Below are 25077 nucleotides of genomic sequence, written 5' to 3'. Positions count from 1 at the left end.
TATCTGTATGAAAAATAAATAATAAAATAACATAATGATAAAATAATATATACAATAGTTACAGAATCGACCTGAGGATCCCCGACCCCACTCTATCCCCCACGTGTGAGGGGTAGAGCAGAGCTCAAGAGATCCCGGCGCATCCCTCTCGCCGCATCACTGGTATGGGCCAGTACTAAATATTAATTTACAAAATATAATACAGAAATAATAGACGAACTACCTGCTAGAAAATACACTTACGTTTTGGAAAAACCAAAACGAACCCACGTTTACGTCCCTCCATTTCACCCCTATTCAATTCTGTCAGAAACCTAGAGTTAGCTGTATTACAGTAATGTAGAACATACTGTAATATACATTTGTAAGTAATATTTGTAGTTATTAATCTTAATTTATACCATGTACACATTAGCTTTTTAATAATTAATTAATGAAATTCTATGTTCTAAAAATCTGTTGGTTTTTTCCCATTGTATAGCATAGCTATGAAAACAATAAATTGCGAAACGTCGTCGTTTTCTTGTCTACAGTCAAGAAAAAAAAACAGTTATAGATATATCCTCTAATTATTTCAACTCGAATCTAGCAATCAGCTTGAAACCAAGGTATGGTAATATTTATACTATTTTAATAATAATATTTATGTATTCAAGAAAATAATCTTGTTAATGTATTATACAACTTATGTAATAATTCCGGATATGCTGTTGTTATATATTTGTGCTTAAAGTCAGCGTTAAAATATTACCAAAATACATGACTAACAATATTCATATTTTTACTATAGAAAATTTTAGTTTATTTCTATGGATTATTGTTGTATAACAATGACAAATAATGTTGACAGGCCTTTATTCGCCCTTGTTATATTCCTCGAAGGACAGCTTCAGTGGTTGTAAAGTGCTCTTTATGACCTCGGTGGATGAACTATGAATAAGAAGGTCCCTTGTGCTATTTATGGGCTACTTCGGGATTTATCGTGTTAGAAATGATTCTCTTCTACATTGTTCTTGATGCGTCGATTGTTGTTTTTATTTATATAAATATACTATTTTTGAATACTTTGTTTTTGTAATTGGTCTTTCTTAATGTTGTGTATTATATAATTTAAATAACGATCTAACTCAACTATAAAATCTTGACGGCATCCTAAACGTCATAAATAAACTCTAATCCGGTTTAAGTTTTTAAAAAAATTTAAATTAGAAATATTTAAATTAAACTTTTTGTATCAAAAAGAGAGGTGGTCTGCTAAAATAGAAGCTTCCGTAGGTACTATAAATACAAAAATTTTTATTGAATATACTAAGTAAATTACAGTCCTCCTCGATATTATAAACTGTAAACATTTTTAATGAAGTAATTAATATAAGTACACTGAAGTAGGTAACACATGAATACAAAATAAAAAATAAGATACATGAATAGAAAATAAAAAGGAAGGATAGTAAATATAAAGATAATTTAAATTGTTTAATTATTTTTATATTTACTATCCTTCCTTTTTATTTTATATTTATGTATCTTATTTTTTAATTTGTAAACATTTTTATGTACAGCAGTCTCTTCCCCAGCTATTCTCTTAATTAACAAAATAAGCTGCGAAAATAAATGTTTCGTTTTTTATTTTTTGCAGGAGACCATCCAATTATTTAAAAACATCCAATTATTTAAAAACGTTTTTCAGGCTATTCTGCCCAGGTCACTAATTACAAGTCAAATTACCCTATTTTGTCCAATTTCATTAATTTTTAAAACTTCTAATTTTAGCCTAACTTAAAACTATCAACTATGGTATCATTTATATGATAGATTAGTCTAAAATTATAAGTTTAAAAATTAATGAAATTGTTACAAAATAGGATAATTTTACTTGTAATTAATGATCTGGGCAGAATAGTCTCAAAAACGTTTTTAAATAATTGGATTTAAGGTGTAAATTTATATTTAAGATTGTCCCTGAGGATGGCCGAAACGTTGGACTGTCGATATAATAAATAGTGTTGAGACTTAGCATGGATACTAATTGATTTATTTAAACAATAAATACCAGTCTAAATAAGTCGAAAAGATTGTATATAAAATTATAATTTAATTTATCTATTAATATGCGATTGCTTTAAATTGTAAATCATGATTTAATTTTTTACAGAACAAATGGTAATAAAATCGATGACTACGTAATCAAGTATGATCTTACATACTGCTGCTGTTATAATTATTTATAAATAATTATTTCGATGACGAGATGTAAAGGAATAAAGTATTATTTAATTTCTACATCAATGTTTTTAATTATATATTTTGTACAAAAATATTCATATTTCTTTAATTTGAACTTATCATTTCAGGTTGACATCAATTCATTTAAAGAATGTCTGTGTGAGATTGATTCTATTTTGAGTTAAAAATCGGCTAATTACTCAGAAGGCCAGTGACAAATCGGTGCTGGAAAATTAATGAATTTAGCTTTTTCCGCCTCCAAGGTCTGTGGAAATTTAATCGAAGGGGGGGGGGGTTTCCGTTCAATTAGCCCGAATGCATTTCCTTTTATTATCTAGTTTTATCAGTTAATTGAAATGATTTGTTTTGGAGTGTTTTACTCCTTTTTAATCCGAGGTTAAGTTCTTCACAGCGTTTCTGTTTCCCAAGTTTTGCATATAAACAGTTAAAATGGATGTTTTAATTTGATTCAGTTAATTCTTTGCAAATTGTTTTCTACTACCGGAGTTTCCTTCAGTTTTCTTTTTTTTAAAATGTTCAATCTTTTTTAGGATACTTAAAAAATGATCATAAGTTAATCTAGTTTTTATCATTGTAACTTTTTTTTAATCTAAAATTACAATAAATATCTATAAAAAAAAATAATAAATAGCAAAACTCCGAATTAAACAATCTCAATATTTAAACCACGTTTTTACAAAAACCATGGTAACTATTGTAAAAACATCTCGTCCTAAATTTAAAAATGGTTTTATCAGTATGAACAATTAATTTTGTATTTTTATAATAAAATTATCTTCAAACATTTTTTTTTGTTTTGCAAAATCCGTAAATAAATTAAATCCGTTTAATCCGTATGTATTAAGGTTTTTTTTGCTAGATCCACCAAAAAATTCTGATTTTTTCTATTACCAGATAGTTATAGAGGCTAAGGCACCCGATGTACCGATAAGAAGGAAAAAATACGATTTAAAGTGTGTTATTCTCATTACAGAGTATTCTTTAGGCTTCCCTATTTAGCACTCTTCCTTTTGCTGAGTGCTTTCTACTACCTACAGTAGTTGGTCGACTCGCTGACAGACTATGTTGGAATAATATATGAGTTGTATGATCAAGTTTTAATGTATGGATACTTCATAGGTATCGTATTTGTTTATAATTGCATTATTAAAAAAATTATAATAGCTTTTGTATTTAAATCAACAGTTTAATTAATTAGACATCAGCAAGAACTTTTTGATCGCTTTTTTTTATTCCCTCCTGCTTTAATTATTAGTTGCGCTTTGAGTTTGCTTTTCTTTCTCTTTTTTTCCTACACATGAATGGTTTTCGCTTTTGACGAGAACTGCTGGAAAATAGTGTGGGAACAATAGAGAGGGACTGTATTTGTTTATTGGAATGAGCTCCCTTGGACTGAAGTGGAACCCGGCGAGCTGGATGAATACCAATTATGTAGGAAGGGTTTTAGATTGATCGGCCTATAATGAAAGAGATGCGATCAATGGACTGGACCCTTCTTTTTGGGTTTCTCTTACATTTCCCTTTTCTCCTCTCTACAACCAATCATCCTCTGTTTTCTCTCCGGGACCTACTTTCTGTTTGTAATCTCTTGAACAATTACTGCTTCCAGTTCAAACATTTGACTTGGAGCGTGTTGCCCGAGGTTTGTTGTTCCTGTTTGGTTACTTAACACCAGTTCGTTTACGTTAGTTTCGAGTTGTTGACCGTAGTTCAAGGTTCTGTCAATACTCGACCTTTTTTGGTTGCTATCCTTCCTATTTGTTTTAATACATTTATATTTGATTTGTAACTTTTTTCTTGGACCGGTCTATAATATTCGTTCGATTTATTGATTTATTTATTAAATAAATTCTGGATAAATTTTTTCTATTGTTTCATGAACTTTCAAAAGGTTTTCTTAGCTCCCTTTTTAATTAAAAATATTCGACTTCAAGATAAATTTCTTCTAAGTTTAACAAGCTTTGATTTCGTAAAAATGAAGTTAAAGTTTCTTTTGGGATTGCTATTTGCATATATATATTTAGCTTCTGAATTAATTTAAAGCATTCTTGAGAAATATTATCTTAAGTTTTTGGTTTTATAACTTTTAATTTAAAGACCTGTCTACTTAAAATAAATTAGCGGCATATCAGTTTAAACTGGTGGTGCATAATTGAATTGAGTATCAAATCTAAAAGTCGTTTCCTTTAAGAAAATTGTACTTCCGAGTGATTCATTAAAAAAAAAAAAAAATCATGATTCACTTGAAGTAAATTGATTTGGGAGAGTCAAAGGAGTGAGTAGTTTAGAAAACATAAATAACTTATTAATAATTAGCGTTGTCTTTTAAGCATTGGCTTAAAGTATTCTGTGGGCACTGTTAAAGCTGGAAAAATTGTTTCTTTCTTAATCTTTGAAAATAAATGTAAGCTTTAATCATCTATGATTTTTTATTTTATTTATGGGCTACTAATGACGAACCTCAATGAGGGCTGAAACAGGTTTTTTTATATCTTTAGTGTTTTATTTTTATGTTCTTATTTGTTTAAATTAATTTAATAAATTGTATTTTCAACATTAATTTGTTTGGTTGTATTTTAAAAAAATATATCTATAAAAGAATCATTTAAAATGATTAATTTATTCTATGCATGAATCGTTTCAGTTGAAATAATAGAGATTCCTACCTCGAGTTTAAAGGAAGGTTATGTAACATTATGCTGGCCACAATTCAGTTTTGCCAAGTTCCAAATTCACGTTTACAACATTGATAAGTCTTTTATCTTCGAACGGATATTACACATTTTTTATCATGTCCTACCATTAGGTCAAGAATTAAAACACAATACTCCTTATTTTATATATTTTTATTATGGACGTTTTGGGGATACTGCGTTCCCCTTTTTGACACCTATTCTACCCCTATATGATTGAGCTAATCACAATTTTTCAAATAAGAAAAAAAATTTAAATATATAACTACACCACCAGCGATTTTAATGTGCGTCCCACCAAATAACACTGGGGTAGATTTTAATACTGAAGAGGGACAGAATATCCCCTAAACGGTCCAAGATAAAAAAATGATGAATCAACTATTGGGTTTGAAATGAAGAGAAGAGTTGGGGGTGGGTTCATCGAAGAATACAAATAAATAAAAACATATTTGTTTTTACCCCCCATCTTCTCCCCACATAAAATCCACGCTGAATTATTAACTTACTCATTATTATAACAAAGTTTCCTTTACACTGTGGCAATCTTTTTTAACGTTGCTATATTAAATATGGATATTTAAGAAATAAATAAAAGGATTTAAACAATAAGGTGGCTGTCTTGAAATACATATATGTCTAAGTCCAAGGGGAGATGTTAAGGAGCTTTTACCTGGTTCCCAAAATATGAAAATGAAATGATATACTTTAATTAAGGAAAATAGCGACAATTTGTAGAATTTCGATAAAGTTTTGAAAAGAACATTTTTATATAAAGAAAGAGGGAAGCTGCAGAGATAGGAGCTACGGGAAGGGGCTTTAAGAATTATCATCCCTTGACTAATTAGGGTGAGCTTAGACTTTTCAAAGGGCCGGTCTAAGCCTACAAATGCTCCATAAACTTTATACTTTAATATATTTCCCCTTCTAGTTATTCCCAGTTATAATACATAATGCTGGAGATAATGGAATCATGAAAATAAATTTAAATCTAAATAATTTCATTTTATTTTGGGTGGATTCTAATACAATTCAAGGTTTCTAAATTTCTCTGTTTAATATACCTTATTCAGTTAATTAGTTTCCAAATAATTGGTACACAAAATACTGATAAAAAGCATTGTCAGTTGTATGACTTGGTTGCTGCTAAAAATAAATAAAAATACAACAGGCAATTTTTTTTTTAATAATTGAGATCAATTTGACCTGTTATAGGTCTCGAAAACTGGCAGTATTTTGGAAACATGGACCATTTAATTTTGAATGATTGAGGTTATTAAGGTGTATTTACTTATATGTAATGGTTTTATTGCAGCTTTTTTTGCTCTTATTTTAATATCTAAATTTATTTAATTGTATTTTGTACTATTTGAAAGTTACCTTCCGTTACTAGAAGAGGAAAGTCTTATATAATCCAGGCATATTATAGGTGTGGAGTTTTCAACGGATCTTAGCTTTTCAGAGCCCTGGTTATTGGTTTGCCTTTACCACAAATATCTTTTGAATGAGTGGACCGTTTTTTTAAATTTAAATTTTTATTAATTTAACTGAAATACTTGTTTTTCTGAGACTGTAACGAAAAAACTGTTTTAACGCTTTTAATAAAACTTTTATACAACAATTATATATATGTATAGGATAAGTCCCTGAGAAAAAGTAAAGTTAAGACAGAAAGTAAATTTTATTTTTTCATAAGTCAAAAAGTATTAAGTCTGATGCATAATTCGCAGATTAGGAGATTTACTTGATAAAACGTGATTTGCTCAGGTGCCCATGAATTCTATTGAATTTATTTGTTTCGATTTTTAAATATAAAAATATCAATCTCCCGTACAGCATGCTGTTTGAGCATGCCTAAATGATCATTTGAAAGTTATTCTGCATTGCTTAAGCTAAACTATAAAAAAAAAATCTTAATCGAATTAATATTAGATAAAAAAATAATTGTTTACGCTAAAGCAAATAGATAAGTAGTTTGATTGGATACCCCAGATATTCGTAATTTATTACATCAGTGAAGTGATTTATTATAGTCTGTATTGCTACTTAACTATCGTCATCGTGGTTGAATCTTTCTTGTTTTATTAAATAAATAAAAACTTTTTAGTAAATAAATGAAAAAATATACATATGCCCTGGATACTACTGAGGAATATTAAAACTCGGAGTATAAAGTTTTAAGAATTTGAGATAGGTTAAAATTTTAATGTGTTATTGATGGGACCTTACCTTCATTCTTAACGAGGTAACTGTTTTGAAATGATCCATATAAGTTTTTCTTTTTAGTTATAAAAGAAATATCTTATTTTGTGTTTTATATTTTTTTAATTTTATTTATTTTAAATTATTTTTGCTAATATCTATCATTATTTTATCTTCAAAAACTAATTACGTTAATATGGATGAACCTATTTAATGACTATTATTATTATTTTATAGAAACTTATCAACATTTTAGTTCTTAATATTCGAAATTAGAGTTAAGGATGCCGTTCACAATTTAGTCCTTTTCGGTTAAGTATTGATAATATATATAATCTAACAAATTAAAAAAAAAATATGAATTATAAAGTAGTTTTATCTATTTTCTTTTTTTTAAGTTTACCGGTACCGTTGGTATCATTGTATATCATTGAGTATCTAGTATTGTTTGTATTTAGGGGCTCGCCCTTGGACAGAGTGAAGGATAATTTTATGCGGCCTATTGTTATCCGCTATCCGGTGGGCTATAGTCGGATACCGGGCGGGCCTTAAACTGATTTCGATTCTGACCTAACTCGATGAGCTCCGAGATAGAATTAGAGTTGATCCACTTAGAGGTTACTTTAATTACAAATAATGTAGATTGGGCCGCTGTAAGCCACCAACTTGAGCCATTATCACTTAAGTCTCTATCGGAGGTGTTAATTCGATAATACTCGCTGGGGTGGCTTTGAACGCTCCGGTGGTAAATATCACCTACCACCGAATACCTCCTTGATGATAGATTTTTCAACGTTTTCCTTCTTAGGTCATAATTTTTGTAACTTTTTCCATCTGTTTGTGAGATCAAGTATTAGAGCAAGCGAACGAATTCGTGAATGTAGTCTGTACAGTTAGGATGTTGTTCTTTAAGAAATTGTTAGGATTATTTTCAGAATCTTCTGTTTTTTTTTTTTTTTTCAATTTAAATTACTGTCGTTTATTTGATGGTCTCGATATATTACTTATAGTTCAGATGTTAGTAATGCTAGTTGTGTAATAATTCGAGTAACACAGCTATTTATTTAGCGATATGAAAAAAGAGGCCTGGTAGATTGTGTACCATGGCCCAGGGCCTGAGGTGAAAAAACAGAGCTGGTCTCCCGGTGAAGGATTAGCCGGGACTACAGGGGCAAGTTTTTTTAATCTGTGTCGGATTCCCGCGTAATTTGCGTTGCCCAGTTCGCTCTGTTTTCTCGATTCGCCAGTCACGATTCGAAAAATAAAATATATCTCTTGTAAATAACCGTTTTCTATCTGTAGCAACGCCCTAAATTTTGTATGAGAAACTCACTCATGTGCAGAAAAACTGATAAAATATAGTCGATTTACTATGCACTAAATATATTGCTGCTTTCTTCGTTATACACCATTGTATGGCCCTTTTAAGGATCAAAGGTCGAAGTTCATCACCAGGAGCATATTTCACCAAATTATAATTAAAATCAAATTCTTGACGTTATTAAAGGTCTACCAAAACTGATTATATGATAGGCGCTCCTAGCTGTGTAAAATATTTTTTTGTCATCGTTTGAATCAGCATTCTAGGAGTGCTTTCATCGTAGATCATTCATACACTTAAATAAATTGTTAGAACGTTGAACTTTCGACTTTCCAATAATGATTTATTATCTTTGTTGGTTTCAAGTATATGATTGCTGACCATAACCATTTCCTGAGAACTCCATTGTTATATTTGATACATACGTGAAATTAAATTACGCTTTTAATGTTTTATGTTTTTTTTTTCCAATGATCTTCTGTTCTGTTTGTTTACAAAAGAAGGCTTTAATATTCATCTTTCTTATTTTTTGATGTTTTGTTATTTTCGCTCAAATGTAGCCGGCTTGGGACTTAGTTTAAGTCAATTTGCATGGTGGGATGAAGTCGGGACTGGGAGCTAGAAGCTTCTGTTGAGAGGGTTATAGGGCTATAAGTCAATTGTTGGGCCCCAACCCTCTTGTCTACTTTACTTTTCGGCTGGCTCCTGTTTCTATTTTGTATGTATATGAATATATTTATTTATCTATATTTCTCAAACATAATAAGAGTAGAATAAATTTATTGATTAAATAAATTTAATGTTATTAATAGTTTAGTAATCAAAGCTGTTATAAATATATCTTATCGGATTGACACTCAAAGTTTTAATTAATTATTGTTTGAATTTGACGATTATTGATTTAATTTAATTTTTAAACAATTGTATATGATTATATATCTTATGATACCTAATGATAAAACAATAATTGACTTAATATTATCCCCTTTCACATCAAACTGATCCTAGTGGTTTCAAAAGTAAATTCTTAACTATATATCTAACATAATGCAAACGGGTACCAATTGTCGTATCTCAATCTTGCTTAATATATTCATTGGGTCGAGGTTTTTCAAAGTAAGAACTGCGGACTTTGTTTCTCAAGCTGAGATACCTGGTAAGGTTTCGGAAAAAAAAGTATTAATTTTTATTTAAAGGACTTTTTCTGATTGGGTTGGCATCAATCACAGGTTAAGCTACTGAATTGCTTGTTCTTATTAACACTGCTTTGGAAAGACCAATTCAGTAAATATTTATATTTGAAATCAGGAATTCAGCTTTTAAAAGTTGTGAGAAAATTTAAGTAAATTGCTATGTAAATTAAAAATTAACATGGCTTTTAATGTATGTATGTTTAGTAAATTTTAATTTGTTTATAAAACATTCGTGATGTTCATAAATTTTCGTTTTAATTCGTAATCTTTTTTTTTCACTTAACATTATTTATAAAGTGTTAAGTTATCCTTTTTTTTTTTAAATATTTAAAATTGCTATAAAACAGTTGATCTAATTATTTGATGTTTTATTCGTGTTAAAATCAAAACAAATATTTTAAATTATCTTATTGATTTTTCTTCTTAATATGTATTAGCATTTGATATTTGTATAATACATTTGGGAAACGACGTGCTAAAGTTTTTTTTATTTTTCATACTCCTCCATTTGGTCCTAGAATCCAAGACCGCAAAGTACCAACTTAAATATTCCATCTAGTTAAATTGCTTCGTTTTGGAAATCCTTTTAGCATTCATGATGCCACCTTTCAGAATCCTCTAGCCATTTTTATCCGTCAGGTCTCGTCTGTAGATTCGTTTGCACACTACTTAACATATCCCTTCACCTTCATGACTACCAATTCTCAGTATATTAACCCTTCTCTTGAAGTGAATAGTTCAATAAGTTATTGATAGGTAAGCCTTTGTATTCAAATTCAGCCATACTAAATTTAGTTAAGTTAAGAAGAAAATATATATATTTCTTTAATTTACTGAATTGGTTACTATCGCTGATATCAAGGCTTCTATATAAATCGGAATTATGATTTACCGCCGAGAAACAAAGTGCTATCAACAGCTGTTCCGCGAGAAACGCAATTTGCCCTTCCAATTTTTCATCCGGATGATCTGGGTGATATAAGCCGGTGCTCCATCAGCAGCACTTAGTAACCTCCCCCTGCCCCCTCCTCCCATCCCTTCTACTCACTATCCCCTAGTAGATAGAGATAGATATATTTATTTGTCTCGGTGATCGCCACAATACAAAGTTGGCCCTGGTTTAACAATGATAAACACACAATTAGGAATCATTTTATCGATTATTCTCTTCATCATATACATATTTGCTCGCTTTCATATTACATTGTGTAATCCAGTAACTACTGTATGTTTTTTATTTTATTTTAGATACTCTTATAATCTGTGTAAAATTTTTTTATATTTTCTGTTCATAATTTGTGCGGAGTGGGGTGTGGAGTGGCACAGGTACTAATTCCAAGGACATGGGCTGGAATCTGACTGTGGCAGATAGTTATTCATTCTGTTACTATAGTCGTGAGTCATACCTGTGGGTTCTGGTGTTTGAGCGTGATCATAAACAAATTTTCTCCTTGTATAACCGTTGTTTTATAAACAGTAATTCCTTACGATGTACTGAGGCCCTCACCCTTCATCGATTGTAGTGTGTTGTTATAATTTTTTATTATTATTCATATTTAGGTCCGGACCTGCTAAATACGAGATTGACATAGATTTTTGTTGTAAAAAAACAAAAAATATTTTCATTAAAATGATAATCCATTTGAGATTTGCAACTCGAAATACACAACAGTTAAAATTAAAGCTCTTTAAAAAAATAATAAAATAAATAAAAAAGACTGATGATATTTAGGATGTAACATCTTGAAAATATTTTTTTATTTTGAGACATATACTTATTGAGGCAAAGAGTATATTTTTATTATAAAAAAGAATTTTATACATCTTTTATAAAAAAAAATATTATCCTGAAAGAATGACGTTTTATATGAGATTCAACTAGGTAATTTCTCTAAATGCATTATGTATTTTTTCTATATGAACTATGAAAGTCTGTCTGAACTGTGTGGGATATGATGTAATAGACAATCGTTTATATCTTTCCTGCGTTTTTAAAAATGATAATTGTTGTATTATTTGAGATTTAATTATATAATGAACCTTTAATGCTCTTAATTCTATAATGAGCGAAATATGTTGCTAAAGTCAGTAAATTTATGTACATGGAGTGCTATAAGTCAACTGTATCTAGACAATGTCCTTTATTGTTTGGCCGGACGAATGGTCTGCCCGGGCAGGCGTATTGTGCTCTGGCACGCGAGCGGCATTAACAACAGCACACGTCTACGGCAACTCCACTCAACCGAGAATGTGCTCTTCAATACAACTCACTTCTGTTATAGTTCATCGTGATTTGGTCTGAATTCAGTAACTGCAATCATTCAATACAAACATTTATCTTTTATACTGTATAGAACGCTTTTAGATAGATATGATGTATGATTTCTCGTACATAAATGTATGTGCACAGGTTAATTAATGCCAATATTTTAGAGTTTCATTCAGTGATCAATTTGAATGATTGCTTATTTTTAGGATTATTATTTTTGAAGATTTCGAATCATAATCCTGACATCATCGGTTTAAATTTATTTTAAAAGGCTTCTTATGTCGCATCTATATAGCTTTACAAAATCTTCGTACAAGCTTTAGCTCGTTAGAAATGGAAATACACATGTTCACGCCACTATGAAGTTGTATTACTTTATTTACACCATATTAATTTTGTCTGATATTTTAAATTCCACTCTAGATTATATTTTCTCTAGATCTAGATTGGTTAAAATAATTTCCTAATAAATTCTAGATAGCGATATTTCAGTCTAACAGTTACTTTCCACAAATTCAAAACATTTAAGATATTTTACAAAACATATATAAACTAATAATATTGTTTTTATATAAATATATATAAACTAAATATAATCAATTGAAATTAGAAACCTGGAGAATCTCATCTTGATCATATCCCTATGAAATGACTGCCCTATTAAATTTTAATGCCAACCTAGATTAATATTTTTCGTTTCTCAAACATATTCTTGGGTTTTGACTTTTAAAAAAACAACTATTAAAATTTTAGAAAATAAAACCTCGCCTTGAAATTGAGAAGTGATAAAGTGGTGTTCATCTACTATTACAGATATTATGTCTCATACTTGAATTATAATTCTCGCTTGCTCATTCTTTGAAATATTAATTGTTTCTGTGTGATCGAAAATATTAAAAACGAATCATTCCTAATAGGATCTTTTAAGTATTGTAAACGATTAGTAAAGATTTGCATTACTTGACCAAGTTTTAACCCGGTCTTTACGAGTGATCTTTATCAATGTTAAGTGTTATGCGATAGTTTTATACGAACGAATAATTTCACTGTCATTGATTTTTCGTCTTTACATTTAAACCATGTAAGAAAATGAGTTATGCCCGTATCTCAATATTTTAAATTTTATTGACTTCGGAATTCGAAGCTTCCTGATGTTTTAAAAAATACATTTCTTCAGTGTCACTATTCGCCGTACATGAAGCCCCATTTCGGAAAATAGCCTTTACTCTATTGTGACCAATCGATGAAGTTAAGGAAGGCGGAGGTTCCTACGACAATAGGACTGGGAATTCTGATCCGCCTTCGGAATACTTTCCCACTCTGTGCAATATCCCCGATAAGGGCTATGGCCATGCTCTGTCCTAATTAAAGGTTCTCATTTCAGCCATTGAATGGCTTCTTTATAATTTCTATTATATGCCATTTATTTATGATTATATAATTTATTTTCCGAATTGTCCGTATTTTAAGTTATGTTACCATATTTACTTTCACTCACCCGTGTATGAAATAGAAGTAAGGAGAAGTATTACGATTACGAAAAACTTTGAATTCCAGATCTCGATAGAAGTGCTCGTTTTGAGGTACTCTTATAAGTATATCTCAGAAACGAAAATTAGTATGTAACTAGGGTAAAGAATTTAGAGCGTGTCTATCCCAGAAATGTGTCAACTTTTTCAATAAAATCGTCCGAACAGAAGGTGCTAACTTTATAGGATCAATTTTTCACATTTTTTTTTTTATTTTCTTCGAAACAGCTCTAACAATTCTGATTGACCTCGGCATGTTTTTGTACAATTGAACGGTCTTTATGATCAGCTAGGTCTTATCCCCCATGGAAATAGTCTGATAGTGATTAAATGGCGATTTTTTTACAAACATATTCCCCGTAAATTTTACTTATTTTAAAAAAATTAACAGTTCTCAGTCATAATAAATAATGCATTAATAGTGAACATTAAAAAAAAATTATGAATAAAAATAGAAGAGACATCCTATTCGAACGGAGAATAACCGTAACCGCCCAATATTTCCCTATTGTATTACAGCTTCGTTATGTTAAACTGTTCTTGGCATGAATAACATTTATATTTGTTATGCTCACCTCAGGAAAACATAAAATAAAATTTTTCATAATTTTGCAATTCACAAAACTAGCAATAACTTCACCACGAACTCAACACTTAACGATATGTGTAGGTTTAAAAGTAAAAGTTTTGGATTTGCATTGCGCACCAGGTTTTTGATTTTGGAGAAAACAAATTAAAAAACAATCCTGCAAACTGTATGAATCATTGACAACTAGTAGTATTTTCACAAATCTTCGTAGGATTTAAAGTGTTTAATGTGACGAAAGTCCTATCAGATGCAGGGTGTTGAAAGCGAAAGTACGTCATTTGAAGTTGAAAAACATCGATCCCTGAAGCACGTACGATTGCTGTGAAGAGGGCAACCCTTGCGGCTGCTATTCACAGAAGGTCCTCTGAAACCTTTTCAAAGGTCCTCGCTAAGGAAGGTCCTGGATAAGAAATTACCACAAATTCATCCTTGGTCCCTTAGGATAAGTCCTTTGAGCTTGGATGTGAGGCTTCGATCCTTGGAAATTAGATCAGTGTGGGCTAGTGTAGGCTTCTTCTGGCTCTTTTATGTTAGTCTTATTAATTAGTCCGTCTTTGAAAATTAAATATCAGTTGTGATAAAGGTAATTCATTCCATTAGTTTTTCTGTATTTTACGTTCAAATAGGTTTTCGTTAATTTTATAATTTACGACTTAAATTTTGCGTCTATTGATTAATATAAAGTAATAAAGCACTCTCTCTTCTCTCTCTCATTCGTTTTTTTTTTTTATCTTTATATTAAAGTAAATTTTATATACTGTCCCTTTATTTCTCATTAAAATATTTAATTATTTAGATTTGAGTAACAAGGTTATAAATAAAATTCCTTTGAATGATATTGTTTAATCTCAATAAATTAGCTCAGTATGTTTGTTCTGTTTAATGCCACGTGTTATTCTTTTTTTTTCATTTTCTTGATTAAAATTTTTTTCTGGCAATTGCTCCAATGGATTCCTAAAGCACAAAAACTCTTATTTTAAAGGTTTAAGCTGAATTCTTCTGCAGGAGATTTGATCCATTTTACAGACATCGTATGGTAACGGTATCAAACTAGCGATGTTAAAAAAAAAATTGAAACCGAAGACCTATGCTTTTACTAAAAATAATTAAATAAAAAAACAACTGAAATGAAACAATATCAGAGAATAATAATCTTTTTGGTTTTTAATAAAAGTAAAAATTATTCGTTTGATAAGTTTCATGCATTATTAATTCTGTTATAATTTTCAATTCTCTATCGTTTTTTCCATTTTTTTAAAGTAATATTATTAATTTTTTTCCTGTTCTTTGATCGGTTAGGAAACGGGCTATAACATATTCAATATTTCGAGACTTGGTGGCTCAATTTGAATCATTTTTGATGTATTGACGAAAATAACTTATCGGTTTATATATATATATATATTTTGTATTGGAATACGGAACCTTTAGGATCAGAAATGATTCACACCCAGGTGCTCCCTGATTGGTCAGTTGGCAGAATCATCGTGGAAGGGGTGATTTCGATTTAGATAAATTCTTTCCGAGGAAGGGGGTGGTTTTCCTAGAGGGGTCATTCTGGACACTGATGTGTCCTTTTGACAGTTGTGTTGAGTGTTTGTTATCATTACCAAATGTTTATATGATTTTTGTTAGGTTTCATTTTGGTGTTAGTGTTTATTAAAAAGTGTATTATCTATTAGCATCATAAAAAGGGCAGGCATTTTCGCTGTCGATAATCTGGTAATGTTTATTGGTTATTTCTCAAAATCGGAGTTATATTTTCGGAATGGGATTCTTGTTTCTATATCAGCTTATCTATCTACTTTATTTTGTATCAGTTTGTTGATATATCCATAGATGTGGTCGTATGTGTTTGTCCATTGGTGCTTGGTTATATATCAGGAGGTTTGCTGTAGCTTTGAAATATAGCAAATAAGTGTGTTGGTTTCAAAGGTTAAAAGAATACTATAATTTTATTATTCTATTCCCTAGTGATGAAAGCAGGCCCAGAATCAGGAAATGCCAACGTGGCGTTAAGAAACAATTTAGACCTTCTTCGACAAAGCCTTTGTTTAGCAAGGCCGTAATAATTCCCTTTTTGATGTGCAAAAGTTGTAAATGAAGTTGTTTCGTCGGAGTTTGAAAGTATTTGGAAGTGGAAACTTAAGCGCATTTGGGGTCTTGTTTTAGCTTGCTTTCCAAATGGAAGGGATGTGTCAGAATAGGTTGTGAATTTTTTCACGATTTCTTCACAGCATTGGCATTCTGTCTTACAACCTCAAAGCTTTTATTTTCTAATGACTTTCTTTTTCATACTCTCTATGGTCATTAAATCTCCAATTATTTATGAATACACAATTTAATGGTTGCTTTGTGCATTACGAATCAGTTTAAACTGGCATTATACCCTTTATTTTATCAATCTTGATTATGATGTATTGTATTTAATATAATAAAGGTCACGAATTATACTTGGTATTGGAAATGAACATGACATTTCAATGTTTAAACACATATTGATTTATGCATAAAATTTCTAATTTATCATTCGTGAACGATAAGTTCAATGTCGTATTATTAGTCGACTTACATCCCTTCGAGTCCCGAGCGTGACAAGCAGGTTCAGGTCCTCCTCCACATCTTTCACCCTCCGAAAAGGTGGACTTCCTATTAGGCGCCTTTCTCTAGGAACCTCGTACTCTTCCTGGGTATATCTTTTGGGGGCATCCTTTCAACATCTGACTCGCCAAAGAAACCTTCCAACTCGGTATTCCTTCTTATTCCCATATCCCACTAGCATGAATAGAACCCGAGATTTTAAGTATGATGTTACACTCCCAGCATTACAAGAGTCGATCACTCACCGGGACTAGGGGCCACGTCTTACTGTTATATGTGGCTAGAGTATTATGATTCAGCGTGAGAGTCCTTAATATTTTTCGGACTTTTGAACTATTCAGAAGCATAGTCCTCCCGGTTCGAGGAACATTAATACTTGAATAGTATTTTTATATCGACCACACTTCATCCACCCTCTCACTCACAGATAAAGATCTTTAACAATTCGCCCTTTGGTCACCTCACCTATATATACACCCCTCTCCCCCAGATCCCCATCCGGATATAGTCCTCCGAATTTTTCATGAAATTCTGAGGTGGGAGACCCTTTATCTTAATCGGAGGATGGACATCTCACTTAAAAAATAATAATTACGAACTCTCAATAATTGGTTTAATAAAGAAGGTTGTATTGCTGTAATCAAATCTCCTTTTTTGTATTGAAGAAGCAAAGTTTCTAGGCTATTTAGTTAGTACTTATAATTATAATTATCATCGTGATATTTTACTGGAATGATTATGTCAGTATAATTAATCGTAAATATATACTTTACTAATTTGAAATGAGATGTTGGGAAGACGTTGTTGAAACAGAAGACAAAAAGATATTGAAGTTACCTCTGACTAGGGTGAGGATGCCGATTGGCATGACGAGGACCGCTACCATGAGATCGGTGATGGCCAATGACATGAGGAAGTAGTTGGTGACGTTCTGGAGGCGGCGCTCCCAGTAGATGGCCAGGCAGACCAGGATGTTGCCGCCCGCGGTCGCAGCCACCAGCGCCACGGCCACCAGCGCCCACCAGTTCCAGTTCTCATGGCATTCCTGGCACATATCTCATCACCGTCCGTCTGAAACATATTCATTATAATATTCTCGACAATATGTTATGATGTTATAATAGTCAGGGGTCAAAGGAATGTAATGTCAGAGCCTGTTGTGTCCAACAAAGGAATCGGTCATATTGGAAATTCTATGGTTATAAATGTAGTCATATTTACCCGCGGGCACTGCATTAGACCTCATTATATACTTTCAATACATGATACATAAAAAATTGAAATTATGAAGCAACCTTAGTAAAATACGTTAGTAAATTTTTTTTTCGAATATCTTTCCTTTAAAGTATAAAAAATGCAATTCAGTTGAGCCGACCTTCCCCTAGATTCATACATAACGACCAGAATTCACAAAAATGTTTTATATCAAGTGAAAATTTCTTAATTTTGCATTAGGAACGAACTAAATACTGATTATCATTTAATTACATAAACACAAGCATTTCGTTATACTAAAAATATTTAGCTAAGGAGAAAACAATAAATAATAGATTACAATTTATCGCAGAATTTAGCAAACTACTAAAATCCGAAAACAAATAATATAACAAGTTTGGATCAGGTTTTATACCAAATAAAAACAATAGTAATTATAAAAATATACTTTTGATTGAAGTACTACTCTACTAATTACGTCTGTATTCTACCTGTAAGGACTCCTATTCATTTATGATACAGAGCTCATCCAAGCATTCATTGATAGCTTTTCCGTGATTATTCATTAATGTGTCTGTATTGAAGAGTCCTAATTTCAAGAGCATATAATATTCTGGCCTCAGAATGTTTTTTAACGAACAAACTCCGATACAAATGAAATCATATCTATTGTAAAATGATGCGCCTCCTCATAAGAAATGGGATGAATGTGGGAGTGAAGGATGGCTATTTCTGTTTCGCCTTTTATTATTTATTCCATAGCCGTAAATCCCGCCTCTTCTGTTTCTTATTGAATAAATGCATCAGCCTAAGAGGTCTTATTTCTTCTGAGACGGTATTCCTTTGAAAGGATTCCCCTCCCTATGCGGCGCTCTATATATAGGAGCGTATTATGATCCTAGGTCGGTTGTCATAGTATAAATTGTTAACTGGTCGTGATCATTAGCTCTCGTTGTGGCTGAATCCATTACCTTAACAACGAGGGTCCTGTAAAAAAGGTGCTGATCCTGTAATTAAATATTTTGTAGGCTCCCTCGGGAGCTAGTGATTGATGCCGTGGTTTATATTCTCCCTTGGGTTTTCTCGATATCACATTAACAACCCTCAGCTCGGCTCTGGTATACTATATCCATTTAGGGTATGTTAGTTAATTAGGTATACTGTTACTAATTACTGGATAAAACTGAAGTATTTCTTCTTTCTGTTTTTTCGGTTGGAAGATGGGGTGGTGTTCAGGAAAAGTACAAAAATAGCAGAAAAACTATTAATTAGTAACCGGTGTTTCACCCTGTTTAGAAGGGCTTTATCAGGGCTGAGTCCAGAACGGAGAATGAATCTCTACGGTCTCAATGAATCGTCTATGAGAGAATCATTGTCCTTTCTGGACTCTCTGATGGAACCCCAATGAAGCTCAGTAAAGTGGGACGAAACTTCGATTACTAATAAATATTTTTTCGCTATTTCAGTACCTTCCTTGCCCGCCCCCAGATCATAACCTGATTGTACCTTCCTATAATCATCACATATGGTAAACTACTATTCTTCCAATATTTCTTTTTTTTTTATCTATTCTACTGATTTATGAAATTATTTTCACTACCGTTTTTTTAATAGCTGTTTTTGGATTTACAATGAAAAATTGGTATCAAATTACCGTTCGATAACTTATTTAATGTTGGAGAGGTAGACCGTAAATGAAAAAACTTTGTGTATGCTGATATTAAGGATCTTGGTTTTGAGGCGTTAAACAAGTAGAGGTATGCTGGCGGTTAGCGATTCCTCGAGGTATCGTCATCAATTAATGATACCCTCAGGTTCATTGAGATATTAATTTATTTATTTTCTTGTTGTAGGTTATTAATTTTACTCGTATATTATTTACATATTTTTTGTCGTTTGAGTAAGATGTTTAATAGAGGGAGTAAGATATTGGGTTCCCTAGACACTCTCAAGTCTCTCGCTGGTATTCCGAGTTGAAGTGGCTCTATCCAACCTCCCGAAGGCAATACCTCCTTGGTGTTTTTCTATTCCAAGTTCTTAACATTAAAAAACCTACCTATATCATAGATCTCCTCACTCTTCGTTCATCCATCCACTCATTAAACACCAGATCCCATCCGAATGATCTATATATGCCCTCCTATAGAACCTCCTTCTTTAGCAAATCCTTCGTCATACGTGCAACCTCCCTCTGGAATTCTCTTCCCATCTCCATTCGCCAGTCCTCATCCATTCTCTCCTTTAAACAACACCTATTCCTTCATTTATTGAATAACCAAACCTCCACATCTTTGTAATCAAATAAATAGGCAGTTATTGATTAACATTATAAACAGTAGTAAAGTCAATATACCAATGTAATTTCATTCTACTATCTGAAAATTTGTAAACGCTCGCCAGATAAAAATCTCACTGTATGAACCTTGTAATTATTCTTATGGGACATATGTCCCAGAATAAAGTTATTTTTTTCATTTTCATTCAAGATAAGACAGGAAAAAAGAAGCTACAAAGGCATATAAATTGGGGGAGAGTACCAGCCAATTACTGTCTACCTTTTGTTTCAGTTTGGATTGCAATGGTGGATATTCGTTTTAACCTCAAGGTAAACCTAAGCTCCGTGAGGTGACCATGTTGGCTTCACATTTGTTTTGAAGGAGAATTCAGTTATGCCAAAGCCCTGTTTTTTTACACTACGTAATGGATGTCTTATTCTCTTCTACTTTCTCCCTCTCTTTTATTCATTAGTGTAATTTATAAGTTTTTAGTCCATTATGTTTATTGCGTATTATTAGAGATCTCTATTGTTTCCCTGAATCAATATTAAACTTTGTTTAAAGTACACTTTATTAGTTTCCTAATGTATGATATATTAATTTTTACTTTTCTAGAAGGTAGTTTTGTTAATAAGAGTGTGATGAATAATTGTTAAATAGTTAAAGTGAAGCTTCATAGCTTCCTATTGAAGAAACAAATTAATAGTCGCATTCATTTTTGTAAGAGTCTCCTTGATTGTTTTGGGGAAGAATGAATATAGTAAGAGGAAAGAACCAAAAGTAATTTGTGTGTTAAATTAAAATATACCTTATTGTTCTGATGTTTTCCTCTAATAGTACTAAAATAAAAGTTTTTTTTTTTTTTGTTCTACCTAGGTCATTCGTCCATTATCAAGCTCAAAGAATTTCAGTATGAATAGCTAGAGACTATAGCTATTCTAACCATTGGAGACATGTTCATTCAAGAATATGAACAATGGTTGTAGGTTTTCAATGGAGCTAGGCAATGAGACCTATCTTTTTTCTTTTTATGCTAGTAGTGTGGTATGCGTAATGTTTTCTATGGCATTTAGTTTTCTGTTCTGCACTTTAATTATAAAATATCTTATTTACCTCAGATTCAATCATTATTGAAATGTTTACAAGAATTGGGGCTCTGATAGTATTCGTTTGACCCTTAGGGCAGCAGGTAAACAGGAACTTTCCCATCCTACCGCTCTTCAAGGGCCATTCACGTAATAGCTACTGACCCCCCAATCTTCCATTCCCTCCTTAAGGGTCTACAGACCCTTTTATAGAGTAACACCATCTGGAGATTTAAATATTTCAAGTAGGTACCGAAGAAACCGCCAGGAAAATATTTCAAAAATTAATTGCTGTAGAATATACCCTGATGTTGTACTGACCATATACATACTATCTTGCCGGAGACAAATTATTCCTTATCATTCCTAATGTTCAGCGGAAATTAAGAAATCTGTTAATTACATGAATTTATTTTATGATCAAGTTCTAAAGGAGAGTTTATATAAATAATTATAAAGAATCACTTATATTTAGGGCATAAGTGTAAATTTTGTGGATTAAAAAGATTTTAGTTTTATTGTTCCAAAATACAAGATGTCTACAGACAGTCAGAGAATTTAATTATTCTTGAAAAATTATAATACAATAGGGAATTTTCGTAAAACTGTCTGAAAATCTGATAAATTTTCCGAATATGTTGTTAAAAAATAATGAAATAAAAAGTTACTTTTTCATCAACACGACTCAGTACATTTTCGATTCCGTTGGCAAATTTACGTTTAGTCTTTCTCATTATCGATTCTCTTGATTTTTTAATAATAGATTCATCCCGTTTATTTATTTATTTTTTTAAAATTTCAACTATAGATTAAAGTATTTGGTAAGAAAGTACTGTTTTTTTAACGGTTGGGCAAGGAGTTGATTTGTTCATGCTCACGCTCAACCATTAGATGTTTTCCCATTTAAGCCTACCCATTTTATAGAGGCTGGATGGACCCAAGAGAGTTGACTCACGGCTACAGTAACAGAATAAATAATTATATGCCACAGCTGGATTAGTAACAAAGTGATTGCAATTTATGTATGAATATAAACTGTAGATGTATCAATTTCCATTTTTAAAAATATTGTATGATTTATCAAATTTATATAATTATTAGTGATGGGGCAGAGGTAAGTGAATCCATCTCAAAAGACTCTTTTAGAGCTCTGAATACTGTGAGCAAGTATAAGAAAATAAAACCGCTTAATATTTTAAACTGTGCAAAAATAATAATAATAATTGAATTACTTAATAATGTTGGATTATTATCAACGAAACTTACTCAACTAGATAACCTCTCTATATTAGTAGATTTTGCTCCATACAAGACGATAAATTGTCGCCTAAGCTTGTGTTGCAAACCCCATACTAATATAAAAGCGTTAGTCCTTAACCTCACTTTCTCATCGTTATCGATTCCGGATTATCCTCTCTGGTGCTTAAGAGAAAATGGCCTCTTAGATGCAATATGGAGATGGTCTTTTTATTATTATTTTATATGGTCTTTGGTCTAAGGTTACCTTATACCTCAAAAATGGTGAAAATAATTTTTTTTTTTTTTTTTTTTTTTTTATGACTTCCCTATACTTTGCCTCATTGTGGCATTAGTAATTATAATATAATTTAATAAGGATGTAAATTGGAATAAAACTTTGAAGTTAGATGATACAAGGAGAACTTGTAATATTAAATCAACCCCGCTCACAGATAATAAGGCCTAGAAGGGAGGCACGGTAGATGGAAATATTTATGATTCATGGGGACTTGACGGTGTAGTTAGGCACAGTAGTGAATGTCGTGCATTGCCGCTTGATCTGGTATTGATTCCTTAATTGTCCTGTTTTTATTTGTCAATTTAGCTCAAAAGAGATACGTTGTTTGATACTTCTATAGCTGTAAATAAAATATTTTAAACGCACCAATTATTATGTTAATATATAATTCAAGATAATACTAATTTATGAGACAGTACAAAAATTATAAACTATTATTTTAGAAACTAAGTGATTATATTTTTATTTAATTTGAATTGGGGAAAATTAGGGAATCAGTAAAATTTTAAACAGCGTTATTAAATTAATAAACCACAACAAGTTTTTCTTGAATGCAGTATAAACATAAGTAATATAGTACAAAGCCGAAGTGATGTATCTGCAGATTTTGATCTAATTCAAAATGGTTTTCTGTTCCTTTGCATTCCAATAAAACCTAACTAAAATATTAAATATAGCCCCACATATGCAACCATAATTCGCTGCCAATGTTTTCAGAAAATTTCCGATTCTCTACTTTTATACGTGAATAACGATGGTTAAAAAATAAAGAATGAGTCTAATCATTTCCTCAATCAAATCTGTATAAATAAATTATGAAAGTATTTCTATACTTGTTTTGTATTTATTATTACTTTGATTCTAATTCCTTTATTAGTATTATTCTTTATTATTTTAACTTTTTCTAAAGCAACTTGTATTTTAAAGTTATAGTGAAATTAAAGAGTACATAATTTATTTCTTTTCCAAAATATTAATATAAAAAAATATTGAAATGAAAAAATTGGAAAAAATAATCTTTAATTCTAGCGTTTTTTTTTTCCTAAATGCATTTATTGATATAATTATAATTTATTTTATTATTACTGATAAAAGTTTATTAAATAAAATTGCTTAAACTTTCTTTAGCATTTTCTACCCGAGTTGCCTTTTAACAAGACTTGTGGGTTAGTCACTTTCCGGATCTGATATGAATTTATTTAATTTAATTTTTTCCTTTCTCGTTTTCAAAGGCCATCTTTGTTGAAAAACAAAGAACCAAGCTGCGGTGCGCCTAGTTTACCCCAACGACCGCTCAGTTGTCTCTGAAAGAATTGTCTCAGCTTCTCTAGAAAATTAGAGGGGACAGTTAATTGGTGTTATGAAACGTCTAAAGCAGCGGTAGCCTCAGAAATTATCGCAGCCTTTCCTTTGGTTGGTTCATTAGTTACTATTGTTATTTCTCCCTAGTGCTATGGGCCTGACATTTTATTTTTTTATGATCATTAAGGATTTTATGCATGAAATTGGTAATTTTATTATCTGAGCTCAGTTCATATGTTTTAAGTTACTTACTCCTATATATAGAAGCCCAGTAATTTGAAAAAATAATGTAATAAAATATTTTTTTTTAAAATAGTAAGATAGTCTATATAAAATGCCAATGCTTATTTTTCTTCCCTTAAAATAGGTTCAAACCTATAATCAATCAATCCGGATAGCTAAACTAACGGCCTTTTCACTTAGTGACTTCTAAATCTATACATAAATTTATCTATATATATATTTTTTTTAAATAAAGAAATAGAAAAATATATAAATTAAATCAAATTTGGGTCTAAATATTATATTTAAGCTACTATTTTTATAAATATCCATTGCTTTGTGTAAGTCAAACTCTCTGTTTGTGGTTAACGAACCATAATCTCGGATTGCCTCCCTCCCCCTCCCGCAGTCAATAATAGGGTATCAATAATGGATTAGTAGGTTTGTTCCTCTCACGGTCATATTCAACTGTCCCAAATCTGCTTATTGGATTTTCTTGGATTATCGTCATTATTTTCCTGTATATGTTTCGAAATTTATCTCTATTTTGTCTATTATTTGTATTATTTTAGCACTATATATGAATCCTGGTTTTTCCAGGTTCCTTACTACAAAAGGGTAGCTTTCTATTGATGTAATAAATAAATGTCCTTAAAATTGGAACTTATTACTCAATTATACATTAAGGATGTTTTCACACTCTTTAGCTTCTTTTTTAGTTACTCCTTCTTTTTCGAGATGTTCCTGTACCATTCATGGCCAATCGGTTTTCAAATAATTCGTGCCAGTTTTGGGG

General features: G+C 31.2%; 2 protein-coding genes across 2 annotated transcripts in view; one reads left to right on the top strand and one right to left on the bottom strand.

Annotated features, from left to right (window-relative positions):
- Nucleotides 1–25077, top strand: part of Rpn2 (Regulatory particle non-ATPase 2) — a 440957-nt gene that overhangs the window by 150878 nt on the left and 265002 nt on the right. The window lies entirely within an intron of this gene.
- 5-HT2B (5-hydroxytryptamine receptor 2B) overlaps nucleotides 1–25077 on the bottom strand; it is a gene marked incomplete in the record, with an annotated part of 72875 nt that overhangs the window by 26703 nt on the left and 21095 nt on the right. The window contains 1 exon segment of the mRNA XM_067046178.1: nucleotides 17482–17715. Coding sequence (XP_066902279.1) covers nucleotides 17482–17698 — 217 coding nt within the window.

Source organism: Halyomorpha halys, unplaced genomic scaffold, assembly GCF_000696795.3.
Source record: "Halyomorpha halys isolate HHAL.00 unplaced genomic scaffold, Hhal_1.1 Scaffold448.1, whole genome shotgun sequence".
NCBI lineage: Eukaryota > Metazoa > Arthropoda > Insecta > Hemiptera > Pentatomidae > Halyomorpha > Halyomorpha halys.
This window is presented reverse-complemented; position numbering and strand designations above follow the sequence as displayed.